The sequence below is a fragment of the Molothrus ater genome, chromosome 3 (genome assembly GCF_012460135.2).
Source record: "Molothrus ater isolate BHLD 08-10-18 breed brown headed cowbird chromosome 3, BPBGC_Mater_1.1, whole genome shotgun sequence".
Lineage (NCBI taxonomy): Eukaryota > Metazoa > Chordata > Aves > Passeriformes > Icteridae > Molothrus > Molothrus ater.
The window spans coordinates 52,595,669-52,617,590 of record NC_050480.2 but is presented as its reverse complement, the minus strand read 5'-3'; the positions used below and the strand labels follow the sequence as shown (position 1 = coordinate 52,617,590).

General features: G+C 41.9%; 1 protein-coding gene across 4 annotated transcripts in view; it reads left to right on the top strand.

Moving 5' to 3' along the window:
- Positions 1-2,173: 2,173 nt before the first annotated feature.
- TMEM181 (transmembrane protein 181) overlaps positions 2,174-21,922 on the top strand; it is a 30,173-nt gene continuing 10,424 nt past the window's right edge. The window contains exons 1-6 of one of the 4 annotated variants that reach the window (XM_036380223.2): positions 2,174-2,368; positions 13,546-13,649; positions 17,533-17,588; positions 18,852-18,942; positions 19,514-19,632; positions 20,699-20,821. In XM_036380223.2, the coding sequence (XP_036236116.1) occupies positions 2,238-2,368; positions 13,546-13,649; positions 17,533-17,588; positions 18,852-18,942; positions 19,514-19,632; positions 20,699-20,821 (624 nt within the window). In that variant the 5' untranslated portion in view covers positions 2,174-2,237. Of the gene's footprint in view, positions 2,369-8,733; positions 8,797-8,910; positions 9,002-13,545; positions 13,650-17,532; positions 17,589-18,851; positions 18,943-19,513; positions 19,633-20,698; positions 20,822-21,922 lie in introns of those variants that run through there. The other 3 variants (XM_036380222.2, XM_036380224.2, XM_054514305.1) reach the window with 3 other exon arrangements.

The following is a 21,922-nucleotide window of genomic DNA, read 5'->3' as shown; positions in this document are numbered from 1 at the left end:
TTTGTAAGACTCTCAGCAGTACTTTAGACTGGTTTGTTCTTAGATGTGGTTTGATGCTACCTCTCTTTTATTATGTGCTGTGAAAATCAGTAAATCAGGCTGACACAGAAGGTGCTGTGCTTGGATAGATGAGCTGGTGTACCCTGAAATGAGTGGGGTAAGTCATGCCCAGTGCTGGTTATCTGCTGGTGACTCTTGCACCTTTTTTGCAAAGCTGTCTATGAAACCTTGGCCTCCCTTTGCTTTTACTTAAGTTATGCTTCCTACAGAACCAAACACATTTCTGTGCCAGCCCAGTGCTGTGACACCACTGGACAGGAAAGATGGACAGCCAGTCATGGGAGAAGAATGATCTATTAGGTCTGCAAGGCTGGGGTAAGTGAGCAGCAAGCTGAAATGTTCCATTTATCAGATATCAGATCTTCACAAAAGAAAATAGATTGGTAGTTTTAACAGAAATGTCTGTTCAATATTAAAAATATGTTTTAATGCTTCTCTTGTTTACTAAAATAAGGAAACCTGAAACTTCTTTGACAAAAAGGTTTGGATGCAAGCTAATTTTTTTTTAGCTTAAAAGTGTTACTTAGGAATTGCATACAACCCTGAGTACTGCTTATTTTGTCAATGTATTGAAGTGTTGTGGAGATTCAAAATGCATTCTTGAATTCCTTAGAGTCTTTTGAGTGTTTAATATGGACCACAATGTGAATATACAGTTGCTTGTGTCTTCCCACAAGTTTTGCTATTCACAAGCCTAATTTTAATCCTATAATATCTGGTATTTGTTGGTTGAAACACTGTCTGTTTTCTTTTTTTTGATAGCAGAAGTTGGTGGGTTAATATGTGGTCAATGCTAACAGCTTCTCTGTGAATAACCTGCCAGCCTTCCATAGAAGGTGTGCTACTCTCCCATGGCATTTGAGGTGTAGAGAGACAAACACCATTGGAAGCCAGCCTGTGTAACGTTCAGCACAACAAAGAACAATTGTGTGTCTGGAATGATGCTGTTCTGGACTCTCAAAAAATTAACAAACCTCTCAAAGACTCTCAAAAAAATTAACAAAAAGCCCTTTGTCTCTGACTTAAATGTGCATGTGGCTTTTATCTGCTGCTAGTCTTCTCAATCTTAGAAATATTCACAGGTAGGAAATAGAAATTCTTGGTCAGAGATGAACCTTCCTTTCTCGCCCACCTGCTGGGGAAGATGAATTGTCTGTCTCTCTCCCACTGAGCCACCAGGAGTAACCTCTTGTCAGCACACATTTGTGAGAGATCAATTTAAGTAAAAATGCCTGTTCCAGTCTTAGTATATGATAAAATACAGACTAAGGCAAGGCTGGCAAATAACCCAGCCCAGCTTCCTGAATGTCAACAGGGAATACATTTACATGAAAGGAGCAGTACAGAAGACTTTGATATTTATACCTTCTAGACACAATGATTGCATATCAAGAGCAATTTTCGCTTTTAATATGGATATCATCACTGCCATTAGTTGGTAGAAATTAAGGCTTCAACTGATTGAATAATTTAAACAAGTTTAAATGTGAATTTGTTTATGAAGGAAAGTTTAATATGAATGAAGCTAACATGGCGCTCTGTAAACTGACTAGAGTTCAGTTCAGAGGTTCTAGATTTAGACAGTGTAAACAGCATCATTCTTAGTTTTGGACCATTTACAGTGTCATGACCATGAAAAGTGGATTTAGCACAGGGTTTCATTTACATACCTGCTACGTTGGGGAAAAGAAGCAATAAAAATCAGGGCATTTATTTTACATAGAGCTGGTATGCTTTTGAGAACAAAACTGTTTTATTCAAAAAATAAAAAAAAATAAAAGAGATATTTTTAGCAGAAGTAATGCGAGCTCGTTGCTTACTTCCCGGCACCGGCCGCCCCTCTCCGTGGTGCTGAAGCGGCTCCCGGCGCCCCCGAGGGTGCGCGCCGTGCGCGGAGGGCCCGCCCTGCATCCTCCGCCCCTGCATCCCCTGCTGCTGCTGCATCCCCCATTCCTGCATCCTTCCTCCCTGCATCCCCCGCCCCTGCATCGGTGGTCCCTGCATTCGGCCCCTTCCCTGCATCCCCCTTCCCTGCATCCCCCGCTCCCGCATCCGCTCCCCCCCCGCATCCGCCGCCGCCGCTGCGGCTCCAGCGCCGCCCCCGCCGCGCAGCGCCGGGCGGGCTCCGGCGGGGCTCCATGGCGGAGCGCGGGGCCTGAGGCGGCGGCGCGGGCGGCATGGAGGCGGATTTCGCCGCCTTCGGGAGCCCGCTGTGCGGCGAGGTCAAGCGCTTCTGCCGGCGGGTGCGGGAGACGTACCGGGAGATCCAGGAGGACCTGACGCCCTACAAGGATGATCGCTACTACCGGTACTGCCGGGCGCGGCTCCGCCGGAATCGGGGCCGAGCGGGGGGCGAGCGGGGGGTCGGTACCGGGCATCACACGGGGAGCCCGCGGCTGAGCCCCCGGGAGCGGCCGCCTGGCCTCGGGGCTGCTCCAGGCGAGCGCCCGGATCCCGCAGCCCGGCGGCCCCGCCGCTCCGCCCGGGAGATGTGCTCTGGCAGAGCCCCCCGATCAGACAGCCCCACGCCTCTCTTCCTGCCCTCACCTGTTAACACCCACATACAGGCAATTTCCATCTGCGTCCCTCTGTGCTACCACTTTTCCACTGTCGTAGCAAGCAAGGATGTGTTCTATAGGCAGCCGCGAAACAATCCTGGAACAGGGTAAGAATCGATTAGGAAAATGAGAGTGGTTGGCAAAGGTTGAGGTCAGAAGGGACAGATACACTGCCTGGGCTACACCTACACTTCTTCAGAGCCTTGCCTTGTCTGCTGTTTCCGTGACTGACCAGTGATGGCTGGAGAGATGGATGGTTTGAGATTACACAAGGCTAGGAAGGGCTCCAAGGGTGTTGGGCACCTCAGTTATAACTGAATGGAATTTTTGAATTGGAGGAAATTTCCAAAAAAGTAGAATGAACATCAGGAGAAACAGGTGCCAAGAACTATGCAGAGAATGGATGCTGTTCAGCTATGCAAATACAAGTTGGGGAACAGTTATATGCCATTTTTGTCTTAAAAGGGTATAGAAATTGTAATCTTTTATAAAATAGCCTCTTTTTGCCAGAGAAGTCTTAGATCTGGCAGATGCTGTCCTAAGACAGAGGGAAAGATAAGGTACTGTGTAAGGTCTCTTTCAGCTCTATTTTACTGTGCTTCTGCACAGTAGCCCAGCTGTTCTGCTTAAGTCATTTGACTTCAGAATGTGGTTTTTCCCAGTGAAGGGGCAGGTGGTCCATTAGATTGAGTTTGTCTCATTATTCACAACATCAAAGACTACAGAGTCACAGAGCTTGGAAACACAGCCAGCTTGGCAGAGTCTTTCCTGGCAAAACAGTGGCTCCTTGCACTTGAGCATGGTGTGAGAAGCCACGGGAGGTGATAAGGAGTGATGGCAATGTACCTGTGTGCATCTGGCAGCGCAATGAGGAATATTGGCACTAGAATGGAGAAAGAGGGGAGGCATTAACTTGTTGAATTAACAAATAAGAGGTCCTGGGAGACACATTTGTTCAGATTTATTTCCAGAAGAATCCTGAGCTCTCCAAGATAAACTATTATTAATTCATTTTTATGACCTTAAGAGTGTATGGAGGGACTTTCTGCATTGAAAAGAAAAGTTGCTACCTCAGTGAATCAAATGAGCTTGCAGCGTTAGTGCTAGATTGCCCTTTCTTCAGTGACAATACCCCCAAGAGGTATCAGCTGCTGGTCATCTAGAACGAAATGGAGTAATACTGGATTCTTAGCATGGAAATAATACTTCCTAACTTACAAGTCATGCTAGTAATTCCCTGCATTCCCAAGATCTTAACCTAAGTGACCTGGTGTAAAGCAAGTTACTGCCACTGCATACCTGCTGTTCTGGCAAGTGCTTCCCTTCAGCACCGTGGGTGGATGTAGCAATGGCACCTTGCTTTTTAGATTCCTGGTGTGGAGGAGGGTTCCTTGATGCTACCATGCATTCTTCTTACAGGCAATTCCCACTTACAGGAAGGAGAATTAGATTTTTAATCCTCTTGTCCCTCTTTGTTTTACTCAGGATGTTTGGTCAGGTTCTAAATGAGCCCACTCTGAGATGTAATGTAGAGACTTTACTGCTCTGACAGCAGTTGACAACTCCCCTGCTTCTCTAAGGCATTTTGAGTAGACTATTGGTATGAAAACACCTTAGTATCAGTGTTACTAAGACACATTTTTATCTCTTTGACATACTAACAGTGAGATACCAAAGCTTACCGGGAGATACCAGGCTTCCCAATCAGCTGACAGATATTCTTCAGCGGGAATTTCATAACTCTATCACCTAGCTGGTGTTGAAGAATTCAGCTTGCTGGAAACATTTTTATAGGAATTGAAGAGCAGGAGGGTGGCCAAATTGTGGTCTGACATCAGAGTTGCATAACTGCAACATGGCATTCCTGAAAAATCAATTTGTAGGTTAATGAACATGTCCCACTGGCCAATCAGCTTATACAGGGAAGCACAGTGTTAATGCTGAATTTAGTAATAATACCCAGAGACTGAGATAAATGTCCTTCAATCTGCCCTGCTTTACACAAGGGATAAATTTTAAACTCCTATCATGTAATAATATGACATTTTGTACATCAAAAGGAAAAGACTCTATATAGGACATCACAAAAAGTATTTTTTAACTTGCAGCTTTAATTAATGCTTGATGTTACACAGATAATCTTCAAACCACGTGGGAAAATTTCATTGTGGTTCTGCTCCTCTGGCAAAAAGACCTGAGAAGACCACATCATTTGACTCAGCAATAAAGAGAAGCTGTTCATTTTTCCTTAGAGAACTGGTACCTGTGTGCTTCTGAGGAGAAACCTGAAGTTGCTAAAGAAGGCTGTTGTGATAAAATATACATTTCTTCAGACCAATATACGTCTTCTACCAGGACTAAAGTGGAAGTCTGTGAGAAGCCATGGGGTCAACAAGACCTTGTTGGATATCTGCAAATTCCTGGAAGGTTCATGCTGCCTTCAGCCTTGAACCAGGCAGGATCTTCAGGCTGCTTTGAGCACAGCTGGTACCCTTCTCTTGTTCTTTCAGGGTTCTGGCAATTGGAAGAACCTGAATGACCCCAATGGGAAGTATATAGCTAAGGCTTGAAGTATAGAAGTATAGAAGGCTTTTGGAAGCTTATACTTTCACAGAAGTATAGAAGTATATAGAAAGCTTGAAACAGAGAGAGGAGGATGAGACTAACACTGTAGCTTCACGATCGCTTCAAGCTGCCATAAGCTGGCCTTGTGGCTGGAAAAAGCCATCCTAGCTCTCATTTCTCTGGTCACACATTCCTGCTCTTTCCTCATCTGCCCACAATTAATCCTTTATCTGCACACTGACTGAGCAACTGATTCCTAAGTGACCTTTAACTCAGATGATTTCCATTATTTGATTCACCAGTCCACTGCACTAACATGAGTGCTGGCAAAATTGAAAGAGCTCCAGCTAGAGAGAGACTGGGTTTCACCTGTTGTCACTGAAGCTGTGACTCTGTAGCTGTGAGCCATGAAAGTGTAAACTGGCCATGAAAGTACAGCTTTAGTGCTGAGGTGTTCAGTTTAAGTAGAATCCCAGCTGAGTGAGCATTCAGCCTCCTGTTGATAGCTCAGTCTGCCTTCTCTTCCAAGCCTCATTCATCACACACTGTCCAGCTCCTACAACCAATGAGGCAGACAGCAGCTTCTTGCACTATTTCATCCTAGAGCAGGTCAGACAAGGCACTCAGTGGCATCTTCTTGGAAGAAGCGACTGACTGACTCTGTGAAGAGAGAGGAGTTTCACAGTGTCTTCCCTCCGAGTGTTTAGGTTGTGAACTCAGTGCCAAAATTTTCACAAAAAATAGCATGAAATGTACGTGTTTACAGTGTATGCACAACCCTTTGTAAGTTGGCAGATAGCAAAGAGAAATGTGGTCCCATGGCTAAGTGAAGTGAGCTGGATTTCAAGCTCTGCCACCCACACAGTTCTCCAAGTGACTTTTGGCAAGGCTCTGTCTCTCTGTGCTTAAAGTTTCCTACCTACCCAATGAAAAAAACATAGTTTTGGTTTGAGGATAATAAATTCACATTAGTGAGACACCTGAGTGCCAGAGTCCTTGGAACAGCTCCGTTGTGAGCACATAAATAGAAGTGTAACTGCAGAGAGTCATAACTCCACAACCACGCTTCCCAGAACACTGGGAATGGTCACAGATGCTGTAAGCACCATTCCATCATTTTCTGGCCAGGGAGAACTTGTTGGAGAAGCCTGAAGTGTGCTGAAAGCAGCACAATGCATGTCATAGTCATCCATGACCTAATGGCCAATTGTGGCTTGGCAGTGATGATAACTTGCTCTGAGCAGATACACTTCGTTAAGTTGTCCTGATTACTCAAGGCTTTATTTTCTTTCCCCCAGTTGATTCTTGTCTACAGTTTAAACTCTTGTTGATTTAAAATGTGTGGACACCTTTTCTTCATCAATTGGTACTATGTATTTCTGAAGGCAGCTATTTTTATGAGATTACTAAGTGATCATCAGTGCTGTAAACCTCTGATGTGATAAATACCAGTATCAATGACTAAATTAATTCCCAGCATGTTTTTAGGTTCAGTGGTGTTACACACCACTATATACTGGGTCCCACAGGTCACAAGTAATGACATAACTGCCCCTAGAGTAATGGAATAAAATAAATATTATTAAACCTAAGTACTTTTAAAAAGGAAATGCAATTAGACCATTGTATTATTGAAATAAGCTTTTAATGAAATTATTTAACTGATGAAGAGGTAATTTTTAAATTATTTGTTGACTGATCTATCTAAGCATTTCTTTGGGGATCATCCCAAAATGGCTCTGCCTTCTGAATATAACAAACACCAAAGCTAGCCAGTTATTCTGAATTTCATTCAAGACTACACATCAGGTATTCCCACATGTTTCAGTAACTGCAATGCTGACTTTCTATGAGCAGATGTTAGAGCTATCAAAATCAGTACAAAACATAGTTTGGTTAACCCTTACACCTTCCTACTCTTTACCATCACTACCCAGGTTGTCAATCTCTGTTGCCCAGTCTTATGAGATTTAACAGAAATTCAGAACAGAAATCCAACTTTATCTTAACATTGTGCAATAACAGAACACTGTTGAATGTGAACTAGAGATTTTTATTACATAGCGTGTTTAAAGTAATCGCTTACTCCTAGGTTTAATTTCTGTTGCTCGTGAGCTGACTGAATTCTCTGCAAACACAATACATCAATCACATCCCTTGAATGCCACAAAGCTTCCTGAGATGACTGCAGTGACAACATTTTAATTCCACTGAAAGAGCTGGTAAACTAATTGTTTATGACCCAGGTGGCACTAAACGTGTGTGTTCAGCATGGATACGTCACACTGGGCCTTTTGCCTAAATTGACAGGTTTAGACTGGATTCAGAACCACTTCTGTGTCTCAAGTATTTTCTGTTTATACGGTTAAGTTTCCCTCTGCTACTGGGGGTTGCTACTGCTACAGCACTAGCTGATAAAACACACTAGAAATGTGGAAAATACTGCTGTTATCCTGACACAATGACACGTTTGGCCTCATAACCAACAATATGAGGTTCAACTAGATCAAATGCTGGGCTCTACACTTTGGTCACAACCCCAGGCAGGGCTACAGGCTGGGAGAAGAATAGCTGGGAAGTGGCCTGGCAGAAAAGGACCTGGGGGTGCTGGAAAACAGCAGCTGAGCATGAGCCAGCTGTGCCCAGGTGGCCAAGAAGGCCGATGGCATCCTGGCCTGGCTCAGCAATGGTGTGGCCAGCAGGAGCAGGGCAGGGATTGTCCCCCTGTACTCAGCACTGGTGAGGCTGCACCTCAAATCCTGTGATCAGTTCCGGGCCCATCACTGCAGGGAGGACACTGAGGGGCTGGAGCATGTCCAGGAAAGGGCAAAGGAGCTGGGGAAGGGTCTGGAGCACAAGTCCTGTGAGGAGCAGCTGAGGGAGCTGGGAGTGTTTAGTCTGGAGAAAAGGAGGTTTGGGGAGACCTCATAGCTCTCTACAGCCACCATATAGGAGGCTGCAGCCCGGTGGGGGTTGGTCTTTTCTCCCAGGGAACCAGACACAGGACAAGAAGAAAGGCTTCACGGTGCACCAGAGGAGGTTCAGCTTGGACATTAGGAAGAATTTTTTCACAGAAAGGGTGATTAGGCATTGAACGGGCTGTCCAGGGAGGTGGTGAAGTCACCAACTTTAAAGGTGTTTAAGAAAAGACTGACGTGGCACTCCGTGCCATGGTGTAGCAGACACGGTGGTGTTAGGTCATAGGTTGCACTCGATGATCTTGGGGATCTTTTCCAACCAGGTTGTTCCATGATTCTGTGTTACTGTGATTTTGACCCCGCAGCGCTCGGCAGGCCAGGACCAGCCGTGTGCCGGCGCTGCAAGCACACTCAGCAAAGATAAGCTGTATCGCACTCCCTCCCGAGGGGTCTCTCCCGCTCTGTCTGCCGCCGCCCCGGCGGAGCATGGGCCCGTGTCCCCTCGGGCTCGCCGTAGCTCCCCCCCACCCCCAGCACCCTCGCGGCCGGGGCGCGGCGGGGCCCGTGACGTATGTGGGGCCGCGTGGCGGCCGCGCGGTGACGCACGCGGAAGGCGTCGCGCGGCGCCGGCTGTGCCACGGCGGCGGCGCGCGGAGGAGGTGCCGGCAGTGTGCGCGCGGCGCCGCCATGGAGCCGTGAGTGGGGGCGGAGGAGGGGGGGGGGGGGCGGCGGGCGCGTGAGCCTGAGGGGCGCCGGTTCGCCCGGGTCCGGGTCCGGGAGAACAAACTGCGCTCTGTGAGGGAGGAGCTGAGTGTTGTCATTGACATAATCACAGAACGGGCAGACTCGGAAGGGACCGCGGTCATTGGGCGACTGGTCCAGCCCGCCTGCTCCGGCAGGGTCAGTCCTAGAGCGCGCGGCACGGGATTGTGTCCTGACGGGTCTCGGGTATCTCCAGGGAGGGAGAGCCCTCAGTCTCTTTGGGCGGTGTGAGTGTAATTCAGTTTATACAGGTTATCCTCCTTAAGGAAATCAGCTCTTCCAGGGTTAAATGAATGTTTCTGAGGTTGTGGTTCGCCGCTCAGAGCCCCGAGGGTGACTGTCCTTTTCTTTTGGTGAACGCTGTGAGTTTGCCTTTTATATGGCGAATAAAACCTCCCCCCACCCCCGGTATCTTCACTCTCAGATTGATTGTTAAAGGAAAAAGAAAATACTTCTTTTCCCGGATATTTCTTGGCATGGACCAAGAAATGCATGACCAAGAGCCACAGCCGTGATTAATTATTCAGACTTAAATGAATACAACGAACTACAACTAAAAAGACAAAAAAGCCAAACCCATCCCGTGCACGCATACAAAGGTAAAGCATAGCCATGTTTATCTGTCAGTTGTCATGTAGAAGTTCTATATAGTACTGACAATATTAATTTTATGCCTCTTTTTATGTAGCCATGTGCTGCCTCATTAGCTATTAACCCTTGTGGAATACATTTGCAAGAAGAAATTCAAGGTCTTCTGAGGGACACCAAAGCAGGCAATGTATTTAACCCATGAGCAAGTGCAGGGTCTATGGATAGCCCCAGTACTGTCAACGTAGGTAGAATATATAATTATTCAAATCAAAGTGGGTTTGATGGTTCTATTTGGGACTGAGCCTAAAATAGAGAAGAGCAGTTGGAGGCAGAGATGTTGAGGCTAGGATTTCAGAAAAGCTGCTGTGCATAAAAGCAAGCTATTTCTGATTTTAATATTGACTCTGTGCCTTCCTACTGCTTAATCTCAGTTTCACCACAGCATTCCCTTCTTTAAAGTCAGTCTTCAGTGAAAACTGTTATATAATAGGCTCTGTTTTTCTTGATGGTCTTCATGAAAGACTTGATTGTGCAGTCATGAGAAGTGATTTGAAGGTGAGGAATATCCTGAGGAACATTTTGCTGACCCTTTGGAGACAAAACTTTACTCCAAAAGCAAGATGTAACCCTCCTTTACATCTCACATATGAATGGCTCCTGAAAGATTGCAGTAGTTTTGAGTGTGTGTTTCCAAAGTTAACTCTGTCACAGGCTGCACTAGAGCAGTTTAGTTTTACTGACTGCTATTTGAGACATTGAAGTATACGATTTCTCTGTTTTTATCTCAGTGTTTTCTCCTCCTTTGCAGTCAGTTTCGGACATAAGTTAATTATAAACCACTCCGAGTTAGGGTAAAGCTGAGTGTAGGTGGTAAAAGCTGCCTGAAAGACCTGCAGACAGTTGGATGCCTAGTCTTGAGCTTTGGACTGCTGTGGTTGTGCTGATTAAAGTATCTTCCACTTTGCTTGGTAAAGCAAAGCACAGTTCTTTACTTGTTTGAACAGGTGCATCCAGAGGGAGTAACCTTTTTTGATTTTCCTATAAATGTGCTTCCAACATTCATTTCTTTCTTGCCAACATTTCATTTCTTCTTGAGCATTTCAAATGTAAGATAGAGGCTGTCAGTGGGGCATCACCAACTTGCACTTAGGTATATTGATAAACTTTATGTAATCTCTTTCCAAAAGGCAGGTGTTAAACAATGAACTCACAGGAAGGTGCTTTGACCTGCTTTGTAAGTCAGCTGGTGGTAGGTGCAACGAGACACTTAAATCTGCACAAGGAAGTTCTGCAGCTGCAGCAAGGGGCAATGGAGTGTGCATCACCTGATAGGAATGCTGTAAATTGTGGTTTGCCTTCATGAGAAATGCAGTTAAGATTTGGCTGAGTTCTTAGATTTGCTGTGAGTAAAAGTGTCCACGTTGCCTTCCTGACCTCTAAAGCAGCACATTCAGTCAGTGGCTTAAATGAGACTTGAGGAGTACAGGTGTGAGTGAAAGGAAAACATGGGGTGTGTTTCTGCTCTCTGTGTCTCCACTCTTGGCTGGGTAGGTAGGTGTACACCTACCCATTCCAACTACTAGGTGTTGCACCATCTGGAGAGCAGCTGGAATAAAGAATGAGCCAATGTCTGGAACGTGTTCTTCAGAAGCTCACAAGCACATCTGCTCTGGCTTATGAGTAAACCAAGGTGCTAATTGCCAGTGGTTGTAACACTCTTGGCTGGGTGAGGAACTGGTGGCTTTCCTGTAAGGAGAATGGGGAGAGAGCTGCTTTTCATGTCCACATCATGCATTTTGAAATGTCTGCAATGCAAAAACTTTGAAATTAGGAAAGATATGAAAAGAACCAAGAACATGCCCAGCAAGTCAGAAGTATGCTGCATCAGCCTGTGGCTGTCAAGTGGATGCTCAGATGTGAGCTGTTCAGACAGCACAAGTCTTTGTTATGCATTACTGCAAACATGATACCCTTCCAGTTGTCAGCTATGCTCAAGCCATAAACTTTCCTGTGTTGAGAGTTCCTCAGTATGTGCTCTGCCTTGAAGCATTTGGTATCCACTTGAACTCTTACAGATAATTTAGGCATGTCCACATTTTATGTACTGTTTTTGTATGTCAGGGATTTTCTTGCTAAGATTAATACTTTGGTATTTCAAGAAAACATCCCATACTTGGTGTACTCAGGTAGACAGGGAACACCAGGTCATCTGTGGAATCGAAGGAGCCCCTGGAGCTGATGGAAAAATGCACCTTAGTTGTTTTAGAACTAGTACAAATTTAATAGCTTTAACATGGTTTAAGTGCATGAAGGCTGAGGTTTTAAGACATTGATATAGGAAAAATACTGCAGTTACATCCCTGCAAAAGTCATGCAGACAAGTTCTGCTTTGAAATGCCTCTATTTGTGGTTTTAAAAGTCAGCTTAAAACCCTATTTGTCTGTGAGGCTTCTGTGTGATGATCTGATATTACTTATATGGTAACTACTTGGTTGTTTCACGTATGGTTTGCCTTTTTTGGCTGTACAGTCAGCTGTTCTGACCTCTAGACTGATGCAGAATTTCTGCTGTGTGTAAAGGTGTGTGGCAAGTGTTTTTGCAGGTGCTGTCCCAGGAGTCCTGCACAGCCACTTTGTGCAGGCTCGTAACATTGCAGCTTCTTGCTTGCAGTTCTCATTACTTCTCTGGGGTTTTCTTCCCTTCCCCACCTCCTTTCTGTGTTAATGAATTAAGATTTGGATCTCTCAAACTTTACAGTAAAGAAATAATGCAAATTGGATTTGGTAGTGCTTCATTTGGTGAAAATGCAGTGATTCTCAAAGGAAACAGAGGTTGTTATTATTAAATTCTTGTACTGTTAAAGTGAATTGTTTGCCTTGCTTTAAGGGCTGCCATGCATGCAGCACATGGTACCTGGTCCCAGAGTTCAGGCTGGGCTTATGGGGAGGATTTCACCACCTCTTCTGCAATTCTTTGTTAATGTGGTGAACCAGTAAGAGCACCATTCAGCTGGTGAAAAGAAGAAAGAAGTTTTATTCCAAGCTAAAAGGGAATGCTGTAATTAAAGTCTTAAGGTTTAATTTCTTTCCATGATGGTGCTCCTACAAATGTATTGAAAGACACCACCAGCACCCCATCAGCCCCCCCAGTCCTGCAGCTTTCCCATATAAACTGTACAGATTCCCATGATCATACCTCCTGGAACAACAGTAGAAAGTCAGAAACAGTAGAAAGCCACTGTGGTGGCTCAGTTCTGGTGTAACTCAAGAGGAAATGTTTGCTGTATTTTGAAACATGGTGGATTTGTCCACCTTATGTAAGATTAGTTATTTGATCATATTTCCCTTAGGCTAACAGAACTGGAAGTCGCCTGTTTTCCAGGGAATGCAGTTGGTATTTTCAATGCACACCGCACCCCTGCCCCCGTTTTGTCTTTAACCTAATTATAACCACCAATGCATAGTGCAGGAGATGTCATTGCTAGTATGTATATTTGTGTTTAGGTGTCCAATAGCAAACTTGAGTTCAGGTTTTTATTTCCCAAGCTTTAGTGGAGCTCAGACAAGAGTTCAAAGCCTGAGCATGCAGATCTAGCAGATCTGGAGTTCTGCCCTACTCCTTGTTGGGGATGATTCTGTTAGGTTGAAATATATTTATAGGGTATAGACAACTCATCAAGATCCTGTGCAGGTAACTGAGTTGTCAGTGATGTCTGTCCCTTTAGATTAAGCTCTCATTGCAGGAGACATAGGGTGTTGGATGTTGAAGTTAATAATGTATGAAATAACACAAACAACCTTTTCTATCTTTAAGAAATGCTTTCTGTTGCTCAAGTTTTAGGACAATAGAAAACCCTAGCATTAAAAAATGGGCAAAATTCATACATTTTGGAGCACAGATGTGTGTGTACATACATGTGTTTAATAATTCCTGTTATCTTTGCTCTATGAAGCAGCATCTTTTTTCTTAGTGTTACATGTTACCTCAGTGTTTGCTTTAATTTTCTTTGTTGAAGAGTGAATGGGGTTTATTTTCTGCCCCTTTAGAAATATGGCAGACACTAATTCTGTGGTTTCTTTTGCTTCCTGTAGGCTGGCCCCGATGCGATTGTATACACTGTCCAAAAGGCATTTTGTTCTGGTCTTTGTAGTATTCTTTATTTGTTTTGGTCTGACAGTCTTCATAGGAATAGCAGGTAAGGATGTTCTCTTTTTAAAAGATTACAGTTCTCATATACTTTGTCTAAACCTGTTGGTATTTACAGATGTATTTAAATGCTGATGAGCTTACTGTTCCTGAGATGTCTGAGGAAGCCTTTGTCTTGACAGAGACAGGGAAGTTTTTCTTCTATCTCACTTTTTCATAGAAGTAGTACCTACAAAGACTTGGTATTTGCAACTGCTTTGCAGGGGAGAGACAATAAAATGAAACAAGCAGCTTCATTGCAACGTAATTTTTCAGCAGACTGCTACATTAATTGGGGTTTTTTATGTATTTCTATATGCAGAATGGTAGTGCTAATACTTGATTTCCTGTGAGGAAACTCATAACTGTTTGTAAAGCCTACGAAATGTTTGGGTGATAGATGCCACATAAATACAAAATATTTTAGTGTAAAAATATGAACTTCACTTGTCAAACATATATGAGCTTAGGTGTCTGGTTTCAGAGATCTTTGTGAGACTCCTGACATGACCTGGGAGGCTTAAGCACATAAAGCCTGGGTAGTCATCCTGGAGATCAGAGAGATTTGTGCTAGTCTGGTCAACAAAGATGCAGTGTCACTAGGGAGTTGAAAAGCATGGGACCCTTCTTTATTTCATGCCAGAGGGCTTTTCCAGGGCTAAAACATACTTGAAAAATAAGTCAGTGTGCTCTCCTAGCAGTGTTAAATGTACTGATACTCTTCTGTCAGAAGAGCTTTATCAATACAGAAGTGACAGGGAGAAGAAAAGTGACTGGTGCTCATCAAGCAACCCACCCCTATATAAGAATTACTTTAGGTTGTTACCATCTTCCTCTGCTTTACTGCTGACTTCCACATCACTCAGCATGTCCAGTGTGTCCCTCTCTGACACTTTTAGGCCTGTTGGGTTTGTCTCTACCTCTGCCCTGTCCTTCACCTCCTTTAGAGTGAGAAGGGCTCCCAGGCCTTGGAGCCATCCAGCCCTGCCTGACTTGGAAAGAAGGGTGGGTTAATTGGAGGCAGCTGTTTGGGCTTTTATGCCCATCTGTGCCTTGTAGGCAGTACATTTTTCATAATAGCCTTCAATAATAAAATTTGTCTGTGAAATAAAATCTTCTTTCCTGCTGTTTGATTTATTATAGCAGCCAAAGGTCCAAACTGGCTTTCAGTTCATAAAGGTTAACCACTGATATTCCTGTGACTTGCTGAAGGATGCTGAAGGGCATTATTTGGTCACTAAAATACTGCATCAACACATTTGCAAAAGTGCATTTTATGATAAAGGGGGGGAAAATGGAATTATTTAATTCAGTGTAATTGGTCTATTTGGCTTTAAAATTGAACAATATTTATAGTTGTGTACTTATACTGCCAGACTGCAAGAAATCAAAGAAAGTTGTTTTAAGTAAGACTAGGCAATGCTCCCGGAAGAGAAAACTGAGTGTTTTGTTCTTAATCAGTAGCAGAACCTGAGAGGGAGCTGTGCTGGTGTATTGTGTCTGCATGCAGAGTAATCTGGTGGTGTGGTTACCTTTGGCCCAGGGGACTTGGCTGCTGTAAGCAGCACTTGGTCATCTGTACCATGCTGTGATCCCAGGCCTTGCCTGTGATCCCCTTCAGGAGCTGGCATGGCTGTGGGATTCTGGTCCTTGTAAGACTGGTTTGCTGGATCGTTTGGCTGACAGTGTTCATTATTATAACTGAAATGTTTTTAAAAGAATGCTGTTTACCTTGGGAGGAGATCAGTGAACAATTACTGTGATACTCCTCACGGCTTTTGTTGACGGCTGCTTGCTTCCTGTGAGTAGAAGGAGGGGCCCCAACAAGAGAATGCTCCCTTGTTAAAGGGTACAGTCTGAGAAAAGCTCACAAAACCCACTAAGTAAATGAAAGTATGGGAGATACATCCATATTTCTGTGCTACTTAAATGTGCCATTGCCCACAGTCAACGTCTGTACCTGCAGTTTGGGAAGCCTGGCAGAACTCTTGATTTTCATCTGAGAAATCAGTACCGTTTGATCGGAGATAGATGCTGCTCTTACAGTCCCTGTAACCCAAAACAGACACAGACTTGTTTGGACTTTTTTCCAAGTTGCACTCACTTTCTTTCTCTTTTCACAATGGGTCTGTGTTATTTATGGGATGAGACAAGTTCAAAGAAAATCCAAGGTTCAGAACTCATTTTGGTAGCTGTGCAGTTCATCAACTCAGGGTAGTTCTTTGCCTTTATCTGTTATTATGTTAAGTGAGCAAGAGTAAAAGAAAAACAGTAACTATTTTAATTAGTCCACATTTGTAAGTAACACAGCCACAGCATCATTTTGTTTCAAAAGCTTTTATTTATCACTTGCTAGAGAACAAGCAGTTATAGCACTAGAGCTTCATTATTTGTTTGGTTGCTGTTCTTAAAAACTTTGACTGTGATTTCTCTGTCCCAGTATGGATTCATATCATCCAATTAAGAAAATAAAAACACTTAAAAAGGCAAATTCTAGTTGTTTTGTCAAGACTTAATTACTGATATATGATGACTTACCAACTGTGAACACCTACTGAAACTCAATTTTGCTTTTTAAAACAAAAAATGCCTTTGAAAAATCTGGTTTATATGTACTTGAGAGCTGAAAAGTTCAATGATGCTGAACTGACTTTATAGTGGGCGGCTGCTAGTGATGTTGCACTGCAATTCTTATATGAAATTCTAGCTGTGATGGCTGAAATTCTTAATTTTTTCTTTTAAGTCTGTAAGATGGTTAATATTGTTATTAGGGTGGTTGTAGGAGCCCAAGCAGTGCTGCATGTTTAGAGCTGTCATGACAGCTAATCCATCTTGGACAGAGTGATCCATGCTGCTCATTTATAAACTTCCTTCTTTTCCGTTCTTTCTTTGTAGTAACTTTGAAATGTTTGGTCTGTGTGAGAAACTGCTTTTCTTGCTTAATTTTTATAGTACTGAGTTTGCAATTGAATGAGCATATTTTGAGGGCCAAAAAATTCCATTAAATTGCCAGACTAAATATATACAGGGAGAGACCATTTGGACTGAGGGATCTTCCTGGCCCAAGTACAGGTGTATATGTCTTGCACATGTCCCTACCTGCTATACATCTTCTCTGTGTGTGTTCACAACCTGCTGTGTGGACACAGATGTTTTCCTCCTCTTCCTGTCACTTTCCTGGTTTAGTCCTTTTGTGTTTTGTGTGTATAAAACCACAAACACGTGTGCATTCCTCTTGTCCTCAGTACTCCATGCTCTTAAAGGGAAATTGTACCGCTGTCTGGAACCATCTTATCAGGGGTTACAAAGAAGATGGAGCTTTTCTCAGAGGTGCAACATAAGCTGGAGCAGAAGAAATTCCAGTTAGGACATTTTTCTTACTGTAATGGTAGTTAAATACTGGAATAGGTTTCCCAGACAGGTTGTGGGAGTCTCTGTCCTTCGAGATGTTAAAGACTTAACTGGACATGGCCCTCAGCAGCCTCATCTGATTAAACAAAGGGGTTCTGCATTCCCATAAAATCCTGGGAGACATATATATGTATATAGATAGATAAAGATAGAAATATAGATGAATAAAAAACTACTACTAAAATTGTAGTAGTTTAGAGTACACATTCAGGGCTTTTGACATGGAGTTCGTGATTTATAATTTACTTTATTTAATGATGTGTAGAAGTACCATGGCAGAGATGCTTAAAGGAACATGCAGGTCAAATTTATAAATTATATTGAGATATCCGTGTGCTTTACCCTTTATCTGAAAAGTGGAGTACCATTTACCTTCTTTGCAGAAGGTATTTTGTACAGTCTTTTGAAAACCTATATTTACATCATCACTTGTATGTATACTTCAATATTATTTTCTTTCTTCCTTCTTATATATTTTGTAGGTCCTAATGTAATTGAAACTTCTGTAGCAAGAACTGACTTAAATAACAGCCTAAAGGTAAGAGTTACTAAATATTGTTGGATTATATGAATGGCTTTATTTGATGTTGGTAATGTTAAACATTTCTCTCCTTCCCCCCAGTCATTTTAAATATTTAAACTTTTACTGCAGAATGTCTTAGTGGTGCTTTCCAGTTTGAAGCTGATCATGCAATATTGTACTACCACTGTGTTACTTCATGAATAGCCAGCAGCAATTTCTGGTCTCTTACTGTTGGGAGCAGGTCAGATAGAGATTCTAGGGTGTCTCTGCACAGCAGTTTCTGATAAAGAAGCATGTGAGTTTTTCCCTGGTGAATTAATGTTGGAGATTCTTGTAGGAGGTTCAGAAATAGAAATTGAGAACATGCATGGAAAAACAATGCACTCAGTGGCAACTAATGCCATCCCTCTTGTGATTTCCCTTTCTATCATCTGTAAAGAAATATTTCTTGTTAATTGTTAGCTATCATGTGACCAAGACGTGGGATCTGGCTTCCTAAGAGGAACATTCACATATTCTCAAGTACTTTCATATTTTGGTTCTCAGTTCTTGCATTTTTGTTTGTCTAACTCTTCATTGTCAACCTAATATCTAAAGTTTTTTTTGTGAAAGGACTAAAAAGGTTTTTTTGTGTGTTTTTTCTTAAAATGCATTTCCTTTAAATACACTGGGACACTTTTTTTTTCCTTTTTTTTTTACCTACCAGTCACCTATATATGTTTAGATTGATACAGTACTGTGGGTGGGAACCACATCTTGATTTCACATTAGAGAAGTCTTTCCTGCATGTAGGTTTTATCTGTTAATGATACCTTTCATTCTTTTGAACTCAATGTGGAATTTTTAGAAAACCTAGTGGAAAATAGGGCTTTTTTGTAATTATAGTTAAAAAAGTTTAAAACTATGTAGCAGATGAAGGCCCACAAATCTGACTTTTGATGTAAAGTTCTAAACATTATTTCTTATATTCAGGCTAGGCCTCAGGATTTTGTTTATCACATCTGAACTTTTCTGTTTTATTGCTGCTGCTTTTATAAGGTTTAGGTAGTTGTACCTTTCTTTACTTCAGTGCTTTGCAAAATACGTGTGCTGTTTAAGCTACTTCTGTGGAAGACTTCTATGTGAGCTGCTTATCACGCTGTCCACAGAGTAGCACATACAAATCTCTTCTCAAAAACATTGTCCCAAACATAACTAGCATGCCTTTCATCATTGTAACTACAGGTATGTCATGCAGCAGTGTAAAGGCTGGTGCTAACCTTGTGGGGTTTTTTACAGCTGAAGCCATTTAATTTAAGTTCGCCACCACTGTCAACTTACAACCAGCAGCTGTGGCTGACCTGTGTGGTTGAGTTGGATCAGCACGATGGTGAGAATCTGACCTAATTCTCAGGAAACTGCTATAGCAACCTGTCTATTGTACCTTTAATTCCATCTGTCACACACATGATCCTGTTGCTTTCTGGCTGTGGTTGGTGGGTTTTTCTTCTGATGTGCTTTTCTTCCACCTCACCCTCCTCCCTTGATAAAGAGATGGACAGCACTGATTGAATTGTAGGCAACAGGAGTAGGGGACAAGTTGTTTGTTATTTTTGTGAAAACAATAGTATCTAGATAATCTCTGTATTTCCTTCTTCATTTTGGGGGCAATTAGATGTGTAGATTGTAATGGTATTGATTTTTCAATACAGCTTCCCTGTATATATGTGAGAAATACTATATTAGTAATTGTTAATCTGTAGATTCAGTACAGGGCTTGTGACTTAATGCCTATGTGTAAAAATACGTACCCTATTCCAGTAATGGTAATTACTGGAATAATAGCTGGTAAGTCTGAGTAGTATTTGGATAGCATATGTGTTTTAAACAATTTTGGAACTCTATTTGAGATTTAATTTCTGCAAGTAGCAATAGATTAATGTTTCCTGTTTTAATTCCAGTATCCCTCAAGAAGAATGTGACTATGACAGTCAGAGTGCTGGGAGTGGTGAAGGATGGAAGCACACCATACGTTAACAACCAAGTTCACAATCGGACGAGGTTACTCAGTTGTGCACAGGTATGCACTTGCTTAAACAAACTCTGATGTAGGGCATTTTCTTTAAATATGTGTGCATGCTAATTTACAAATAAGAATGTACCTGTTAAACATGTCTCAGGAAAGACTCTACAGGACAGTTTTATTTATAATGGCAACGTAGGCAGTAATGCTGACAAGACACCTTCCTGTCCATCATTTTTCTGTTTAGTTCTGTGACTTGTGTCTGTTGACTCTTAAAGACCCCTCTTGTTAGAGTTGCTCTTTGTCAGGAAAGCAGTGGGTCCTGTTCAGTCACCTAAACAGGTTTAGCAGTACTGAAGAAAGGGATGCTGTAGCAGAAGATTTGATATGGGGTTCCAGAGGAGAGAAAAATTCTTCTCCAACACCTTGCAGAATCTGCTTGAAATCAGCTGGCAACTATGTTCTGAAAAAGCCACATTTTTTGCCAGTGTGAAGAAACATTTGGAGATTCTAATGTGATTTTCACTGAAATTTTTAAGCTTGAAGACATTCAAAACAGCTTCTCCAGATGCAAATCCTTTAGGAAGGACATAGCTGAAGTTTTTTATGATAAGCATATATAGTAAATCAATGTTTTCTTTTTATATAGATATATGTACATATCTGTGAAATTTGCAGAAATTAATTAATACTGCTCCATTAGATTTAATTACATAGTCAAGAGAGCAATATACTTTGCTTTTCTCTTTTCTCCTGTTAACTTTTTAAATGAGTTAGTATAAGGTAGGCCCATCTCACCAGCTTGAGTTACTGACAGAGTTATTTGGTTCCATCCTGGTGCTGCAAGCAGTTGCTGTCACTGGCTCAGGTGAAAAGCTGGCACTTTTATTTGAGTTTATTGTTCAGCTACTGATCCACCTGACGCACTTTAGCAGTTTCTTCTGCTCTCTTCTGGTACCTTTCAAGAAAATCTTGATTAGACTGACTGAGATTGGTGAGATATATATAATAAATATAATCAATATTGGACCATTTAGGAACAAGTTATCCAACCTATACTAACAGTGCATATTCTGGAATAATTTGAAGACTTCTAATTTCTATTCTCTGTGTGTGTTCACAGAAATGCAGTGAAATCATTGTTGCTCACCTGGGCTACCTGAACTACACTCAGTACAACATATTTGTTAGCTTTGAAGATCTGAACAAGCTAACAACATCCACCATCCAGAATATTACTTTCACAGTAAGTATAAAGGTTTAGTCTCCTAAAATAAGTCTCTTTAATGCTGTATTAAAGTGTGCTTAAGCTGTAACAAAAAAGTATCAGATTTTTGAAGATAAATTAAGAAATGCATCATAATTATTTTTTCTGTCACTACTGATGTCAGAGCTGTTACAGAATTTACTGTTGATAAGGGTCAAGACTAAATTTTTTAACTCCAAAAGGAAAAAAATTCTCTCAGAACTACTGCTGCTGTATTCTGTAGTAGATAAATTTAGTCTGAATGCTGGGAGATAATTTTTACAATAGGCGAGCTAGATTAGAACATCCAGTTTTCTGCATTTGCTTATAGAGATGCTGCCTGTCTGCAGGATGGTATTTTTTTTTTTCAGCCTCTCCAGGAGGTGTATTTGAATTAGCAAAGTTTTCCAGACTTCATAAAAGTGTGAACTGGAAAGGTTTAACTAAGTCAAAGGAAAATGAAGAGATTTTTTTGAGGAGCACTGTGCTTATGAAGAAGAGAATTGGTTTTTTTTCAGCTAACACAAGCAGGTTACTAAAATAATTCACTCAAATGCTCTCCGGTGGAATAACTATCTCAGTTAATAGTGCTAAAGCTTGCTTATAAAGCACTTATATAATGTGTATTGATTGACTTCAGAAAGCAATTTAGAAACACTTGCATCGGGAGAAAAGGGAACTAAACCGAGTTTATAATATAGATTACTCTGGTATATTTACCTGTATACAGCATTCACTGTGTCAGAGCAGGTAGCAACCAAAAATCTTACTGTAAAGGAAAAATATTTTTAACATACCAAATTAACTTTCTAAATATTAGTATTTTTAATACTCCAGTGCATAAAGAGTATAATTAAAAATAAGCTCTAAGGGGAAAAATCCCCTAGGCTTGCAAACCCTTTCTTTAGTTCCAGATTTCAAACAGAACATAGTATTGGGGCATTCATAGTTGTACAGTTTTTTATCTTCCTTTGCAGGCTGCCTTTAAGGCAGACCTGTATGCAATCCCAAAACAACTTCAACCCAAACTTTCCTGCAGCAACTAAAATTGTCACATTTATTTCATTATTACAATTGTTTTTGGTGATCTCAGTTGAAATC